Source organism: Garra rufa, chromosome 24 (assembly GCF_049309525.1).
Source record: "Garra rufa chromosome 24, GarRuf1.0, whole genome shotgun sequence".
NCBI lineage: Eukaryota > Metazoa > Chordata > Actinopteri > Cypriniformes > Cyprinidae > Garra > Garra rufa.
The window spans coordinates 19,635,188-19,653,407 of record NC_133384.1 but is presented as its reverse complement, the minus strand read 5'-3'; the positions used below and the strand labels follow the sequence as shown (position 1 = coordinate 19,653,407).

At 38.3% G+C, this 18,220-nt stretch overlaps 1 protein-coding gene across 1 annotated transcript; it reads left to right on the top strand.

Moving 5' to 3' along the window:
* Positions 1–4,138: 4,138 nt before the first annotated feature.
* On the top strand, positions 4,139–16,961 carry csrnp1b (cysteine-serine-rich nuclear protein 1b). The gene is made up of 5 exons (XM_073830707.1): positions 4,139–4,312; positions 10,405–10,607; positions 12,964–13,223; positions 13,316–13,612; positions 13,816–16,961. The coding sequence occupies exons 2-5, from the start codon at positions 10,424–10,426 to the stop codon at positions 14,776–14,778; spliced, it is 1,704 nt and encodes a 567-aa protein (XP_073686808.1). The 5' UTR covers positions 4,139–4,312; positions 10,405–10,423; the 3' UTR covers positions 14,779–16,961.
* Positions 16,962–18,220: the final 1,259 nt, after the last annotated feature.

Genomic DNA, 18,220 nt, shown 5'->3' with positions numbered 1-18,220 from the left:
TTATATTTATAATTTATATATTGAATTGAATTTTTTTGTATTTAGAGTTCCCATATTTCTTAAAAAAATAATTTATTATTTTATTTTACAGTTTCCAGTGTAGTCTTCAAAAACATTTTATTTATTTAATTTTATTTACATTTTTTGTAAATATTTTATTTTATATTTAGAGTTCCCAGTATATTCTTAAAAAAAAAAAAAAAAAAAAAATATATATATATATATATATATATATATATATATATATATTTATTTTATTTTATTTTATTTTATTTTATATTTACAGTTCCTGGTATCTTCTTCAAAATGTATTTTTATTTAACTTAATTTATTTTTTATTTTATTTTTAGAGTTCCCAGTATATTAAAAAAAAAATATATATTTTAATTGAATTTAGGTTTTAAAATATTTTAGTTTATTATTTGGGGTTGGATATTTTTCAAAAATTCATCTTGTGATCTTTGGAATACCTTGAGAATGACTAACCGAATTGCAATTTCTGATTGAACTTTCCCTTTAAAACCTAAATGTGAAACTTCAGCGTGCACTTGTTGTCTAATGTATTCCATGAGGTGTATGATCCCAGCTCAGTAATGTGCGAGTCAGTTCATGTGAGGTGCCGCTTAGAACACGTGCAGCAATGGCTTTTTTTCTCCCTGCAGATGGTAAGCATTGAGGGCCATTATTGTTCTCGATGTGGGGCGTCCTCTGCGGTAAAGTCTCTGGCACACTTTTAAAGACATAGTGGGTAATATATGCAGGCCTGAGCCAGTGGCCCTGGCAAAATCATTCCCCTCCCCCTCCCGAGGCTCCTTTTCTTGGAAGAGCAGACAAACATTTGTGAGTATCAGTGCTCATGCCTTGAACTTTTTTTTTTCACTTTGGAAATTTGTGATGAGTTCTTTCATGTCCCGAACCATCTTTTATCAATATTATTGCGTGTGACAGTAATGGAAGCACACTGAGTTACTGTTTCTCTCTTTAACAAGTTTTTCAGCTGCTCAAGACCACAGAGACACAGCAAGAGTCTACCAATCTCTTCACTAGCAGTGGTTTTGCTGGCAGGAGTGGAGTAGAGAAGTGACAAAGTACCAAAAGGCCGACTATCTAGATACGCTTGAACTGTGTTTAAAAGCATGTAGGCGACAGCCAAGTTAATCAGGAAGAGACTATCTAAAGTACATTCCAGGTGTCTCAACACGTGCACTAATAAGTAACCAACACTCATGAATCATAAGTAAACACTTATTAGTAACATGAACACAGAATTGCTAACGTAAACAGCAACATTGACTATAAAGTGCTCAAGAATAGTGGTTTGTGCATTGCAACAACAGCAGAGCTGTGATTCTCAGCATGCCATCAGACCTGCCTATTTGTCTTGGGATAGGACCCCGAGGACCGAAGCCCTTTAAAATAAGGGCCGTGGTCCTGTGTTTGATTATTATGCTCTGTACACAAACACTAGCTGTCTTTTGTTGTCTCCACCCAAACGTTTTACACCTGTGTTGATACTGGCAGCACTCCCTTTTTCTCTAGAAACTGAAAGTTTACTCCTCCTAAACACGTCTGCGCTGTGCACCATTCTGATAAATACTGCATTAGTGGAGTTCTGTGTCATGCAGGCGTGCGCAGTTAATGATGACACAGCTGTCACACTGATGCTTTAGATAGGAGGAGACGCAATGCTCAGTCATAGCCTACTTGAAATCACTGTGATTCACCTCGAACTTGCTTTAAGCTCCAGTCGAACTTTTTTCAGGTTTGTGTAAAGCAATATTAATGTGTTCTGAGTTTGTGACACCACAGAATGTGTTGTTTACCACCCAGCCAAATTTTGAATGGTAAAAAAAGGCAAGTACATAAAATGAGGTATCAATATCTTGAAAAACCAAAAACAGTATTCTCTGCTCTCAAATGCTGGGGGCGTGTCCCCTGTCAGCACTGAAACCACGCCCACTCACAGGAAAGTGATACATTTCTAATGTGTTTAGAAACAATTCTCTGAATTGCCTTTACATGGACTTTAATAAATGTACAAAAAAATGTATACCAAGTCATGTGACTAGACACAATAGCTTTGTGTGGTTTTGTTTTATTTTATTTTATTTTGTGAGTTGAGATATTCTACAAAATAAAAATAATTTCATTTATTTTAATTTTCTTAATATTTTATTTTATATTTAGTTCCCAGTATATTTAAAAAATATATTTAATTAAATTTAAATGTATTTTATTATTAATTTCTTTTAAGAGTTTATTAAAAAAAATATTAAATTTTACTTTATTTAAAATGTAATTTTTAAAATTTATTTTATTTTATTTTTTTGGAGTTCCCAGTGTTTTCTTAAAACATATTTTAATATATTTTAATTAAATGTTTTATTCCCAGTATATTCTACAAAATAAAAATTTGTAATTTAATTTTTTTATATATATATTTTAATTATTATATTATAATATTTAGTTCTCAGTATATTCTTAAAAAATAATTTAATTTATATTAATTTATATTTATTTTATATTTTGTTCCCAGTAAATTCTTCAAAAATAATTTAATTCAATTTGAAAAAAAAAAAAAAAATGTTTTTATATATTTACTTTTATTTTATTTTAAAATATATTCTAAAAAAATACATTTAACTAAATTAAATTTAAAATTAATTTTTTAAATATATTTTATTTTATTGGAGTTCTTAGTATATTATTCAAAAATAATTTAATTTAATTTACATTTTAATTTGTTTTTTAAATATTTTTTAACATTTTTTATTTTAGAGTATATTCTACAAAAAATGTAAATTTAATTTAATTCAGTTTTTTTTTAAATATATTTTATTTTATTTATTTTGGGAGTTTTCAGTATATTCTTTAAAAATACGTAATTTAAATAGAAATGAATTTACATTTTATTTTATATTTAGTTCCCAGTTTATTCTTCAAAAATAATTTAATTTAATTTTTATTTTATTTTAGAGTAAATTCTATAAAAAATTTTTTAAATATATTTCCCAGTATATTCTTCAAGTTTTTTATTTAGCTTAATTTAATTTTATTTTATTTTTAGAGTTCCCAGTATAATCTACAAAAATAAAAAATATTTAGATTTTATTTTTTATATTTAGTATAATTTTATTTTATATTTAGTTCCCAGTATATTAAGCAAAAAAAGTTAATCTAAATTGATTTTTTAAATATTTAATTTTATTTTATTCTAGAGTATATTCTACAAAAATGTGAATTTAATTAAAAAGGTTTTTTTTGAGTTCCCAGTATGTTCTTTAAAAAATTAAATTTAATTAAAAAAAAATTTCTTTATAGAAACAATTCTCTGAATTGCCTTTCCATGGACTTCCACTGTAATCAAATGACTTATTCAGTATGTCTGAGAGTTTGTATGTCCATACAGCACGTCTACAACCCGACCAATAAATTAGGCAATGGTTTTACAAGTTCTACTACTGAATGATGCAAAAGTAAAACAGGATTTACTACTAAATGATGCAAAAGATTTATGACTCACTAATTCAGTGGAGGCTGACTCAGGAAATGATGAATAATAACCACCCAGACAACATCAAACTGCATATATTTTATTTAGCCTATTCAATATCAATATAAAAATCAAGACTGCAGGAAAGCCTAAATGTTAAAATTTAAAAAAAGAATTTAAAAAGAAACCTTAAAATAAATTAAAATCGTTATACATTAAATAGCCTAAATGTTATATAATAGGCTATTGTTTACCATAGTTAACATAGTAATGTGTTATTAGGCAACATTGTTACATAAACTAGCAGAAAGATTCTATAAGGTCTTACAGTGTTTTAGGAATTGCTATTTACTAGCTTAGCTACTACAATGAACAGGAACTACTTACGTTACACTGTTACAATACATCTTTTTCAGGGTAGTGAAACGTTTACTGTTTCCCATAACCCGCGGTTATTGTGTTCCGGTCCTTTCTCAAGCATGTTACTATAGTGATTTTCTGTCAGGATGAGAGCGCGTCAGGAGGAGTGTCGCTCCGCGCGGAAGGCAGGAAGCGGCGCGTGGGCAGTGTCACCGCCTGCGTCACACGCCAGGAGGGAGTTTTCCACTGACGAAAAGACTGCGCTGCTCAGCCGTCTGCTTCAGACAAGAGGAACAGCTTCAGCTGCCGCTTCAGTACGCCGAGCGAGCGCACAATAGCCGCACGGACACAACGGGATCTCTATACGGATAAACGCGCCGCGTCGTATCTCTTGGATTATTACCGCTTCTTCGTTTTCTCTCTTTTGTGATATACTAATGCTGATCGGACACGTTATCGGTGAGTAGCGGAGCTCCGCGCTGTTTAAGGCGGCACTTGTAATGTGTCTAATAGGCAAACCTCGGTGCTGGAGTCCAGCCAGATAGTTTCAATGTTCTTTTGTCGGCCAGTGTAAACAGATAAAACGCGTTGTGTAACTGTTTAAAAAGCAAGGTGCCGCCGTGACATAGAAGAAAAAAAAACTAACTAAAGTTTACATTATTCACCATTGTCTTGCGTTTTAAATATAAATCACTATTTTGTTCATTTTGTTAACTAATAAACTCTTAAACGGTTTATTAGTGTTCAGAGTAAACACAAAAGCGTTTTCTCTGTCAAACAGAGAAAATTGATAATTCTCGGTTCGGATCCATTGGCAGAATTCCAACATAGTGGACCATATCCGATAAGCCTTAATTGCTGGTTTGGATGTGTGTGTGTTATGTGTTGAGTGCATTCCTCGTTCACGTTTATAGTGCTGGTGTGTCTTCTGAAGCGAGAGCGACTCCTTAAGGTGCCACACCGCATCATTTCAATAGTCTGCCTGCAGATCTGCTCTCAGCCTCACATGCACTTCCAGTCCTCAGTGACGTCACCGCGGGTGCACGCAAGGCTGAAAGCAGGTTTGAGAGATACCTTAGTTGATCCGAGCTTGGTCGAGGTCATTATAAATCCATACACACAAATATGTGTGTGTGTGAAGGGTTCACTAACAACAACGTTTTCTTTCTTTCTTTGAAAGCAAGCGTTTTGATTCCGATGATATATTAGAAAAGTTTGTAGCCCTTTAAATATGCAATGCTTGCTGTGATTGATTGATCAATCACAAGGAGAGAAGATTCAACAATTGGTGATAGGTTGTGCGCGGCGTGATTGAAATAACTGAGGTGAAATGTAACATAATGTTCTCGTTTCGCCCTCGTTTGTTACTTACATATTCGCTGGATTCTTTTCTGAGGTAAACAGTCAGCCCCTGAATGTTTGAAAGTGGATTTAAGAGCTTATATGTAAACTTGTCTTGGTGTATTGACAAAATACCAGCTCGGGAGTACTTGTTGTTGTGATCTTTTTCGTGTATTAGTGCACGTTTCTAAAGTTTGAGTGTGTTTATGTTGAACAATAAACGCACTCAAACACTGTGTCCGTCGAATTTGTTTGCACAAACAATGTGTTTGTGTTTGTCCTAAAATTTAACACAGCAATTCTTACTGTAAATATTTGTTTCTACTCATATAGTAGAAACTTGAAGTTTAATTTTTTCTAAACTTGCCTGGACCCTAGTTTGAAAACCAGTTAAGTTAGAATTATTGTCTTAGTCAGATACTAAATTTTACTTTGAATGTCAGTATTGTAAACTTTCATACTTGGTGTTTCTAAATATTTGTCTGTGTTTTGTGTTTTATGCCTTTTAAAAACTAAAGGTCACAAGTGAGTTGTGTTGTTTTGAATTGGGCTGCACGTTAAACTCTTTTATGGGTCCTGTTTGATAAACATGTTGTTTGCCTACTTCTGGGTTGATGAGGTGTGAACTTGCACGTGTACCGTAGTTTTTTTCTAGTGAATCAGTCAGCTGGTAAGTTCCTTCCCTCTTCTTAAGAGTCTTCACGTGTCGTCTAAACCAGCCATACCTTTTAACCGAGATGATGTTAACATCATTAGTGTGCATCACAACATGTCATCTTTTTATCATGTCAGCTCCCACCCACAGACTGGGTGTTCCTATTTGGGATAGTTCAGTTTGTACTGGGGGAGGTGGAGGTCCTGATGTCTCTAAAACCTAGAAGCAGAGGGATCCCATCTGTTTTGTCACTCTCTAACATTCCTCCCAGCTTGTGAGGTACCAGTGAGCGCCCCAGACGTGATCGGGTGACCCCTGAGCTCCCCCACCCTAGACACACACATGAATACTCTCCCTTGGGAGTCTTAAGAGACTGGTAAAGATGGCCAGTATTTGTTTTAGGTTAGTTAGAACAAACTCATGCTGATGACTTCTCGAGGAAGCTACACTTTGCGCACTCTGTTGGAAGTTTGCATTTCGGATATTGATGCAAATTGTTCCGTGTGTGATGGAAATATCGCCTTTCGGTTTAGGCAGTTTCCTGAGCGATCATATTTTCCACTCGTTGAGTTAAAATGTGAGGATTGATTCACTCAAAACTGTGAAATGGTTTTTAGAGGGTGTTTTAAGATGTCACAGAAGCCCAAATATGTGTGACCCTGGACCACAAAACCAGTCATAAGTCGCACGGGTATATTTGTAGCAATAGCAAAAAATACATTGTATGGGTCAAAATAATCGTTTTTTGCTTTTATGCCAAAAATCATTAGGATATTAAGTAAAGATCATGTGCCATGAATATTTTATAAATTTCCTAAGTTTTGATTAGTAATATGCATTGCTAAGAACCTAATTTGGACAAAATTTAAAGGTGATTTTTCTCAATATTTAGATTTTTTTTTTTTTTTGCACCTTCAGATTCCAGATAATGCATAAATCTCAGTTTAAAAAAAAATGTACCCTTATGAATAATTCTGTGGTCCAGGGTAACATATGCTCATCCTAATTTGAGGGACCACCAACCTAAAATTGAACACAGCAAATCTGTGTAAATATTTTTTTTCTACTCACTATAGCACTGTTAGATGTGTTATTTAAGTAACTTATTTTATTTACTCTAAACCTTTCCCTGGGCTCCACTTGAAAACCAGTGTTAGAGTTAAGTTAGTCAGTTAAGTTAGTCAGATACTAAATATCACTTTGCATGTCAGTAATGTAAATTTCATACATGCATGTATGAAATTTCATAAGTAAATTTCATACATGCAGCCCAAAGTGTGGTGTTTATAAATCTTTGTCTGTGTATTTTAAATTTGTAAATGCAGAGTATGATGAAGAGAGCCTGTGAAGAGAGAAAAATCATCCCCACCCTAATAATGTAATCATTGACTCGTGACGCCCCGTCAGGTGTTTTTATAGATGTGTCTGTCTGAGGTGGTTCCTCTTGGGCAATAGCGGTCTGGAATACGCAGACACATCTGGGATAGATAGACTATTACAGAATGTGTCGCCGTTGCCAGGGGAGAATTCCTGTGGGCTGGAGACATCGCATTATTTATTTGTTTAAAGTTCTCGCCGGCTACCCTCCTCCCACATCAGCACACGCTCCTATTTGGGATGAATGTGTACTCTGCATGGGTTGAGGTTCAGGAACAGTATGTCTCTGGCTTAGCTGAACATCTAGAGTGATGATCGGCACAACACAAGCCTCCCTCCTCCTCCCTGACTGCAGTTCTTAAGGGCTGACCAGCAGGGGGAGAGTTTCTATTGTGGAATCTGGATTCCACTTATCTCGCAAGGGTTTTTACACCCTCTTTCGCAGGCTGCTATCACAGTTGCACTTTTTGGATGAGCTACATGCTGCTGATTATCATCTGGATGGAAGCCGTGAGCTGGAGGGGCAAAGTCGACACTCTTGCGTAAGACCAGGTCGGGATTCCACTGTTTGCCGAGAGGCTGGTTTTTGGAAGCAGGATAAGCGGGGGAGTTCTAGAAGTTTTAACGAAGCTTTGAAAATACCTCATCAGTGCACTGCCTTTGTTGGAATATCAGTCCTGCATAATTTATGCTCCAGTGCACGGAGCTTCTGGAATACTTCGCCGGTGACAGCTTCTGCCTGGATGTGAAATCCAGACTTGCTCTGTAGCGGATTTATGTGTGTTTTGACTGTGCATTTGTGAGATTCTACCTCATATTTTTACTCGCCGCTGATGTTGGAGTGCAACAGGACAAGCTCCAGATTGACCTCCAGCTGAGCCCCTCGCATCCCCCCTCTCTTGTTCCTGGGATTAGCTCGTCGCCATTGTTTCTGCCCGTTAAGCAAGATTAACAAATCAATGTGTCAGGTAGGCTGCAGTCAAGAGACAATGACCCACTTCTAACACCCAGGTTTCGCACTCTCTCTCTCCCCCCTCTATCTCACTGTCCAGAGTCCTTAATTAAAACTCCTCTGCTTGGTAGGCATGCATGCCGTCCTCAGGGATTCTCTCTTTTTCTTTCTCGAATGAGAAACCTTTCCAGGTAGTTTCTTATACAAAGCCTCGAAATGTGACGTTGAGAAAAGGCGAAAGCCAATTTACTAGTCAAATAAGCAGATGAGGATGAATTCTTTGTTTTTTTTCTTTGTGTGGCGGGAGTCAAGTGTCAGGTTCTCTCTTGTCATCTTGCCGGTTGTATAAAAAGCTGTTCCTCTGGGCTTGTCTGTGCACAAAGCTGCTTGTTTTCAATCAAGACGGAGCATGTAAGGGTTCACGCTCCCTGATGCAAATGAGGACAGATCTGGACACATACTGTTTGCAATAAAAATAGACCATTGCTGTTTTCAGACAAGTCCGCTATTTGCTGTGTCATTTGTTCGTTGGAGTGTGGCACAAACCATTGCGTAACTTTCCAACTATATTTCCTCTTGTCGGGGTTCGAGCTGGTGTTGCACGAGCAGATAAGTTTGACTCGTGGAAGATATTGTCAGGTTCAGACGAAGATAAAGACTCACCTTGGCAGCGGTATTTGGCAGACGCGGTTGAATGTGCAGACGGCACAGACGTGCCCTCGATGTCTGGCACATTTGCGAATGTGTGAAACACACAGGCACAGAAATAGAAGTTCTGCTTGTAAACAAAATGACCTACACAAGTCTACATACTTGTGTCTGAAGATGAGGGATGAACAAATATTATGTTTCTGTTATGATCAATAATGGAAAAATCACCAATATTAAAATACTAAACTATAGTAGTCGACATTTAAAGTGGATCTAAACCTTTTTTAGGACAACTTTAACTTTTGATCCACTTCAAATGTTGACTGTATTGTTACACAAATGCATTATTGACTGCTAAAAACTGATTAAAGTCAGTTAATTACAGTGGTCAGTTTGAACTCTTTTTATCTTTTGGAACCAGAAATATTAGTACCCACCCATTATTATAACATTAAGTGCCAAGGGTTGATTTTTAGGCAAATGGCAGACTACTATTGAGTCATATTGTGTTAGTCACACTCTATATGGCAGGGATGAATCAGTCTCATTTGGCTCTTTATTATTTTTTTTGTCGATGACACACATAGACCAACATCATGAGATGTGTAATCTGCCAGTCATGACCGTCTGTCACTTTTTCTTCGAAGTGGCTTGTCTTGCTGGGAAGCTTGTTCTAAAACACTTATTTACTGCTCATTATCACTTAGTCTTTCATTGTCCAGTTAGCATAGCGCTCACATCTTCAAGCAGCAGTGAAAACTCTTATCTCTAAATCAAAGCTTTCCATTTTTCCCTTTGTTCTTCCTTCCTTCCTTCCATTCTGCCTGTTTCAGCACGAACTCCTCTGAGCTGTGGAGTGCATCGAGAGGCCGAGCCTGAGGTGAACTAGCTGACTGGGGTTTATCTCAGGGCAGAGAAACAAACGAGTCCACAGCCGCCAGTATCAAATGATGGTTTTGTGTAAACGCCGCTGTGCTGCACCGGCTCTGACCCTTAAAAGCTGGTGGGCACCGGCTAGACTCTTCCTGCCAAAGGATTGATTGCTTTTATTGCCCAATAAGCAACCTCTCCACAGGAGCAGCGACAAATGCAGTCTGGGCTTACATAAACATGTTTACTGTGCCAAGCTGTACACACATTTACTACAGAGTCTCATAAAATGCATTTAGCAGCTGTGTAAAGCGTAATTGCCGCTACCGGCTCTGGCTTGTGTGGGTTTTTCGAGTGGGGTAACCTAAATTTCCCCTCCTCACTAATGTGGCTATGTAATCAACCCCCATCCTAATCAATGTATTTGTCTAAGCGATTGGATTTGGAAGTAGGTGAAGGGTCTGGTAATTGTTGACTTGCAGCAGAGGGACGTGATTGATTGCTTCCTGTTTTCCTCACCGCTCAGAGGCAGCATAAAGCGTGGTCAGCTGCTTGTTTGGAGAGTAATGCTCATAGCCTGTATTTAAAAACCTCACTGGACATGCAATAACAGTGCTACATTTGCCGATAACATCCAAGCGCTGCAAAACAAATTTCATTTTTGCCCTTTTAACACTCTTTTCTGTCTTTGCTTGTTTTCCACAGATAGCCAAACGCTAGCGCCATGAGCGGGGTTCTTAAGAGGAAGTATGAGGAGGTGGAGGAGGACCAGTGCTACTCTTCCTCCTCCCCTTCCTCTCTCTCCTCCTCTGCCTACTCGGAGTGGGACTCGGATGGGGAGAGCTGCTACTCCGACACTCTGGATTCAACTCCCAGCAACCCTAGCTCCCCTGCAACATCCTTAAACAGTAAGTTTCCCCTCTTGAAGTACTAATTTTTTCTTTGAATAAGATGCAAGATGTAGGGAAGTCTGTTTGTTCATCGTAAAATATTTGAAGAAATTTAGCATTACAACACTTGCTTACCAATGGATCCTCTGCAGTGAATGGGTCAGAATGAGAGTCCAAAAGCTGATAATAACATCACAGTAATCCAAAAACAATTTACTCAGCTCCAGTCGATAAGTCGAAAGCAAAAAGTCTTCAAGGTGGACTTGTCAGACTCACATTTCCATTGTTTTTTTTATGCATAAGGTCTGTAAGGTTTACAGCCATGTGTCCTTCCTGATAAGGTGTTACTGAGATAAAAGAAGGTCCGAGGTTAATTGCATGGATGCGACTAATTACACAGGATGTTTTAATGCATGCCCCATTCACGAGGTCACCTCCTCCAGGTTGTTGGGGTGAGTCAGGGTAGGGAAAGCAAACAGTTGTGTGAGTTTCCCAGTATGGCAGGGCAAGGAGCCAGTGAGTGTGCCATGTGACGGAGACAGAATGAACGCAGAGCTTTGTCTGAGCACCGGGCATGAACCCAGCACAGGTGCTGAGAAAGGCAAGAGGGGCACGGAGCAGGAAGACAAGGATGAAGAGAAGAGGAAGGGAAACGATACGGCTGTCTGCTTGTGTTTATGAAACAAAGTCAGAGAATGGAGCATTGTCAGGGTAGACGGCGTATGTAATTCGACGAGAATGAACACAAAGCTGTGAGTGACAGACGTATACTTTTATTTCAAAGTTAGTGGTCAGTGTTTTTTGGATGCTAAATATTTGTGGAAACGCGTTTTGCATTTCCTGTCCCTTTAAATCCAACTAAATGCATCCTTGCTGAACAAAAGTAACACAAATCTTACTGTCCCAAACTGTTGAATAGTAGTGTACAGTCTGTTCAGTAGCTTGCACATGTCTAACATTCACAAACCATGTTTTCTGAAGATTTTTGGATGCATTTTCGGTGTTGCATAATGGTTGGCAACAACACACTCAAGTACAAACCACTGAACATGTTCTTTGTCCCTCATTGTCTTGTTTCCATTGACTTAAAATAAAACATGCCTCAGCTCTGACTAACATCCACAGAGTATAATTTTTTGAGCATATTAGATAGATGGAGTCACCAGAATCAGACTGTCTTATTGCGTAACTGAGATGTCACTGAGAAGTCAGTGCTTGCTTACTCTTATCTCCAAAACCAGCTCTGTTCTTCAAACAATAACACGCTGTTGTATTTCTGAGATGGTCCATGGAAGCCACAAATGCTCACATCAAACTTTTTTCATTAGATGAGCAAAACATATTTGCACAAGCTTTTAGATAGAAAAACGTGCAAGGATGAGTTCCCACCATTGCAAGTCTAATATAAACCAGCTGTAGGCACAGTGAGATCCATCTCCTTCATTCCCTTTAGATAACAATCGGTGAGCTGGTGGCCCCAAGGGAGAATGTGCTTCTCTCTCACAGAGGCTAACAATTCAACATCAAGTATTGCTGCAAAGAGGACAAGGAATTTACGAGTAAAAAATATGTTTTTTTTTTTTTTTTGTTTAAAGAAGAAAATTCCTTTCCCCTTTGAGATGCTTCAACCACTGACATTGACTGATTCATTCGGTAAATGCAGATTTTTGGCTGGTTGTAGGAATAATTTGCAAGGAAAGTGCGGACAGATGGCCTGTCTTGTATAAAGATGGGGTGTATGTTGTTAAATAGCAAATGTCTTGAGTGCCCTCACCACTTCCAAAAACCTCAGACTACCAGATCATCCAGCCGCTGGGTTGTGATTTTGGATGTTATTCTCCTTGCACACTTCAGCGCCAAAGAGGAAATTCCTGGGTGGATTGTTTGTCAGACACGAGCGAAGAAGAATGCAGTTGTCTTTGCATATGACTGGATTTGACCCGAAAACTATTAGCTGAACTGTTTGCACATCTGTTCGAATGTTCAGTGCTGGAATATTATTTGTAGTATGGTTGTAGGTCTAGGCTGATTTGATATGTGTAGCCTGCCATCTAGTGGCGACTTGGTGCACACGCAACAACGTTAATATGTTCTAGATGTTTACACAAGAGACTCCCCCACTCCAAGTCTTCCCATTAGGCTTGGCACACATCCTACTCAAATACTCCCCAATGAGATACTAGGAACTGAAATTTCTTTTTTTTTTTTCCACCACTCTCTTTTCTCTCTCAGACATGTGCTGTTAATTTTCCATTAAGAAATTCCAAGCATGAATGTATTCGCCTGCTGTTTTCCACTTAATGTTTTCTTTTCAAGTCCACCACAAGCCTGAACGTCTTATATTTATCCTCTCGTTCTTTCTCTCTTTCCTCAGCCACGTCTATCCTGAAGAAGGCCAAGCGCACACGGCGAGGCAACGTGCAGTTTGACCAGGTTACGGTCTTCTTCTTTCCACGCTGTCAGGGCTTCACCAGCGTGCCCAGCCGGGGAGGTTGCACCCTTGGCATGGTGCAAAGGCATAGCGCCCAGCGTCGCTACACATTAGCAGAGTTCGCCATAGCACAACGGCACCTACGGCGAGAGAAAATCAAAAACCGATTGAAGGAGGAGAAACTGGAAGCTCTTAAGCTGAAGGTATGATTGAGTTTAATTTTCTCAAATTGTTGTCAAACATTAAAGGTGATGTGAAGTTGTAGTCATGTAAATATTGTTTTCTCATGTGGCAGCTTACCAAAAATGGCACCCAGGAATCCGAAGAGGCCGACAGGCTGACCGTCGATGACATCCCAGAGGATGAAATCGACCTCAGTGGAGTAAACGTGGATGATGGCTCCTTCCTGCATCCCTACCCCTCTAAAAGAAGATACGCTATCCTCAAAGCCGCTGGCGTGAAGAAAATCGATAAAGATGAGAAGCGCCAACTGCATGAGTTGCGTGCGTCGAGAGAAGACTGCGGATGCGACTGCCAGGGCTTTTGCGAGCCAGAGACCTGCAGCTGTAGTTTGGCTGGGATCAAATGTCAGGTGAGCGATTTAGCCCTGAGAGATTTCCTTTTAGAATATGCCATCCCAAGGTTATGGGTAATATTTACAGATATTATTCCTACATTTCTGAAGAATCATGTGACATTGAAGACTGGATTAAAATTGTGAATATATAATATAAATTAATGCTGTATTTTATGTACACTTTCTTAATAATAACGTACTGTTTATTGACTACACAGATGGACCATTCATCCTTCCCATGTGGCTGCACTAAAGACGGCTGTGGCAACACGGAAGGCCGCATCGAGTTCAACTCCAGCCGAGTTCAGACCCACTACATCCACACCATCATGAAGCTAGAGCTGGAGAAGCGTCTGGAGGAGCACACGCCAGAGAGTGAGACTCCTTCAGAAGATCAGCCAGACTGCAGTTCCCCAAGCCAACCAGTAGAGAGCAGCACCACGCCAGACAGACCCACGTTTCACTTCAACTCAGAGCTAGTAGCCGCGGGAGAGAACAGCTGTAGCAGCGACATGACCGATTCATCTAGTTCTTCAAACCAGAGCGAGGACTCGGAATCTGTCGAAAATGCTCAAAGGGAACAGTCGTCATTAGACGTCGACGAAAACGGACTTACGAGAATCCTAAGCTTTAGCGAAACAGACAATGAGGACTGTTCTGTCAGGGAGCATAACAACAACAACTGCGACTACCAGAAAAAGAGCGAGTCGATGGGCTACGGCATTTTCAGCATGATGGACGACAGGCTGAGCACGTCACAAACGGACAACAGCCGCATGGCCATGTCCGAGCTCTTAGATGAGAACGCTAATCAAGGTAACGCTCTATTCCACAGCGACTCCGTCCCACACACGCCCTCGCCCTCTATCGATCACTCGGCTAGCTACATGGACTTGAGCCTTTCATCCGAATCAGATCTCGAGTTCTTCGACGGCTTTCCTTGTCTCGGACCGAGCTCGTTGTACAACTCCTTAAAGGAGTATGAACACGTGGACAACTTCTTTCAGTTCCAGTTGCCTACTTACCCCAGCCTTCCGCAAGCCACCGACCCGGGGACGTGCCTCCTGGAGTCTCTAATCGGCTTGTCAGATTCTGTCCCAGAACCTCCGGCCACTTTCACGGACAATCAAATGCTAGAAGATGCCATGAAGCTGTCGGTGATGGAGTCCGTAAAAGTCTAACAGGGGCTCTTCTGTACAAATGAACTTGGGGATTGTAAATGAACGCTATGTGTTTTTTTTTTTTCCTTTACTTTATGAATGGAGACCCTCCATCCCAGGATATCAATATTTGCATTATCTGCCTTTAAGATGTTAGCGAAGCATTAAGTTATTATAACAATCTTTATTATCATTATTGCCATCGCTGTGGCAGCTAACATTTCAGTTCAGTCTGGCCGACTGATTTTTTTTTTAAATATTTGTACATATGGCCAGGAAGGTGAAGAACTTCTCACCCACTTTGGTGGTATTATCAACATTTACCATTATTATTATTATTATTATTATTATTATTATTGCTAAGGTTATTTATATGAATTCAGAAGGGGCACCAATGGGAGTCATAATGCTGATTATGTATCTCAGGGACTTTTTCTAGCTTTCAGAAGCAATGCATTTTGACCATCGCTGTTATTTGGCGCCTTTTCAGAGAATTTCCACCAAAACAAGCAGCATTTAAACAGCCCCTTTTGGAGGGGCTTCAGTCTCAGTCGTTTTTTAGACTTGAGATGGTGGTCTGTACTTTTTTTTGCAAAGCTAGAGGAAGACTCCCGTTTCACAAAACGGCTCCTTGGGAACGGTACACGAATCCCCCAGAGGCTCCTCAGTTAGCACTTTATCTGTGAAAAAATGAACCAATCAGAGCGCAGATGGGTCAGCGTTACGCTGGCCAAGTCGCCTCTGAATCTAAGATTGTTTTCATGCCATTTTATGGTGTTGGATCATCAGCACAAGGTGGAGAAAAGTGAACGTTTCCTTTTAATTTATTCTACATGCCGCAGATATCGCGTTACGTAGCGTATCGTGTAACGTTAACTGCGATATCTGTTGACCATTATTGCTTTTATTTATTCTTACCGAGTTATTTATTTTTTTTCTCCGAATGCCAGCTGAATATTATCTGAGCCACACTGTGCTCTGGAGAAGTGGAAATAATGCAGCTTGTTCACGTTTCCCACCTACGTTAACCTGTGTGAAGCACATCTTTATGTTTCAGCTGTGGAGGAAGGGGCACCAACGGCAAAGTATTTAAAAATCTATAATTCTATTATGAAGTAACACTTTCGGTTAAATTATTTCACGTTTAGCATTTCAGCATTAGAAGTTAATTTATTCACGGTTCGGGCAATAAAGAGAACGGTGTGTTTAACGAAAGAAAAGTTTAGTCTTTGTGCCTGTTAACACGAGGAGTCGCTGTTTGCTGTTTAATGAACGAGATGATCCTGTATAACCTACCTATTGATTAAAAATGAAGAGTTTCCAATGACGTTGCCTATGATATAGAGAATTAACATTTTGTAACTATGTAGATTTGAGAGAATTCTAATCTGTTTATTGACAAATTATTTTATTAAGAAATAAAATCCACATTGTTCTTCAAATATCGAAGCATTTGTAATATATTAACAGAGCTAAATCTAAAGTGGGAGTTTACGTACGATGTAACTACCTAAACAAATTTACCAAGATTGTACTCTGGTTGGGTGAACACAACTGACAACATGAATTGTGGGTATAAATTTAGTAGTTTCAAAAACGTTTTGTTGATAAAATCCTGCATATATTATGCAACGTGTATCATATTATGCAAATTTGTGTTGCCCATATGGTTTCCACTTCACAGTGAAGACGTTTAAGTTTGTATGTTTCTGAATGAGCTTTGAGGAAATGAATCGATGTACATATCCGACCATCCAGATTTCAGCTGTCGGCGCAGAGTTAGAAGCATTTGCATGCAAGACCTGTTCATTTGTCTCAGTACTACATGCGTTTAGAGCAACGAATGCACAATCAGAAATGTATTTGCTTTATTTTTGCCTTCACGTAAGCTAATGGCTTCATTCATTCAAGTCCAGCTTCTTATTCCCTTGTAAAGATGTATCACCTCATCGCGATGAAATGGAAATGATTGGTATTTATTAGTCATGATTGATGTATGTTTTCGATCTCTGATGCTTTTCAAAGTGTTTCTTACTTCTGCCTTTTTTGTTGTATATATTTTCTGCTTCAATGAAACTAAAGACAAAACCAAGCAGTTCTTTTATATTATATATTTTCACGCTTAACAGTTTAAAGCTGTTCATTTCATTCAAGTCATTTGACAGTAGTTTGTCCCTTCAAAATAAAAGTCAAGCTTTTTCTTATATCTGCCTTGTTTGTCTTGTTCTTTTGTGTATGCGAATACATGGGTGATGTTGAGATTTCATACTTTTTGCAGCATTTGTATCTCAAAAATGTGACCCTGGACCTCAAAACTAGTCATATGGGTACATTTTTTTAAATCGAGATGAATACATCACCTGAAAGCTGAATAAACAAGCTTTCCATTGATGCATGGTTTGTTGCAATATTTGTCTGAGATGCTAATATTTAAGAATCTGGAATCTGAGAGTGCAAAGAAAGTCACCTTTAAAATTGTCCAAATTAAGTTCTTAGCAATGCTTGTTACTAATTAAAAATTTAGTTTATATATATTTATGGTAGGACATTTACAAAATACCATCATGGAACATGATCTTTACTTAATATGCTAATCATTTTGACCCATACAATGTATTTTTTTCCATTGCTACAAATTTATACCCGTGGTACTTACGACTACTTTTCTGGTCCAAGGTCACAAATATGGCCACTGATCCCTATTATCATACAAATGTTTTAATATATTTTTCCACGTTAAAGTATTCACCTTATTCTTCAACGTGGAAGTAACATCGTGACTATAATAGCCGGATGAAATCGACAAAAAACACTGAAATATCTCAGCCATTCAGAAGTGCACTGCAGTCCCAACGAAATGGACAAGTTTAATCTAATTCATAAATATTAAACCTTTTTAACATTATTAAAACTACATACTGAGTGACTGATACCATCTTTGTCATGGAAAACACTTGTTGGTTCGCATTGAGTTCGCAGTTTTAACGTATATGTTTGCTTATATTTATTTTCAAGAGGTAAATATCTATTATTGATTTCAGTAGGCTATAACTATAACGCAGTCACGTAGTATGATATTCAAACTTACATTAGACACTTTTAACATTGAATAAAGCACATAATCAATACCTGAGATTATAATTGTCATGGTTTGTATGTTGTTGTTTCAGCTGCGACGTTAGAAACGGTTACTAAAATAAAATAAACATTTTGCATGTCACTGTCGCAGCTAGTTAGGACAAAAACTCCAATTAACATGGAAAAGATACCTTTTATCACGTGTCGCGGAATCGTGTCGCTTGTAGTTAGGACACGGTGTAAGCCTGCCATAGTGAAATAACCAGAAATATAGCCTAACAACGTGCAAAACTGTGGCAAAAGTGTTGTTTGTCTAAGAGGACCAAACGTCCATGTATACCGTTTCAAGAATGACAAATGCCAGATTAAAAAAATTCGTGAGTAA

What these genes read in the sequence shown, in the direction of transcription:
- csrnp1b (XM_073830707.1), top strand. Translation starts at nt 10,424, where the DNA reads ATGAGCGGGGTTCTTAAGAGGAAGTATGAGGAGGTGGAGGAGGACCAG. An exon ending in CCCTGCAACATCCTTAAACA is followed by an intron (nt 10,608 to 12,963) that starts GTAAGTTTCCCC and finishes CTCTTTCCTCAG; the next exon opens with CCACGTCTATCCTGAAGAAG. An exon ending in TGGCTGGGATCAAATGTCAG is followed by an intron (nt 13,613 to 13,815) that starts GTGAGCGATTTA and finishes TTGACTACACAG; the next exon opens with ATGGACCATTCATCCTTCCC.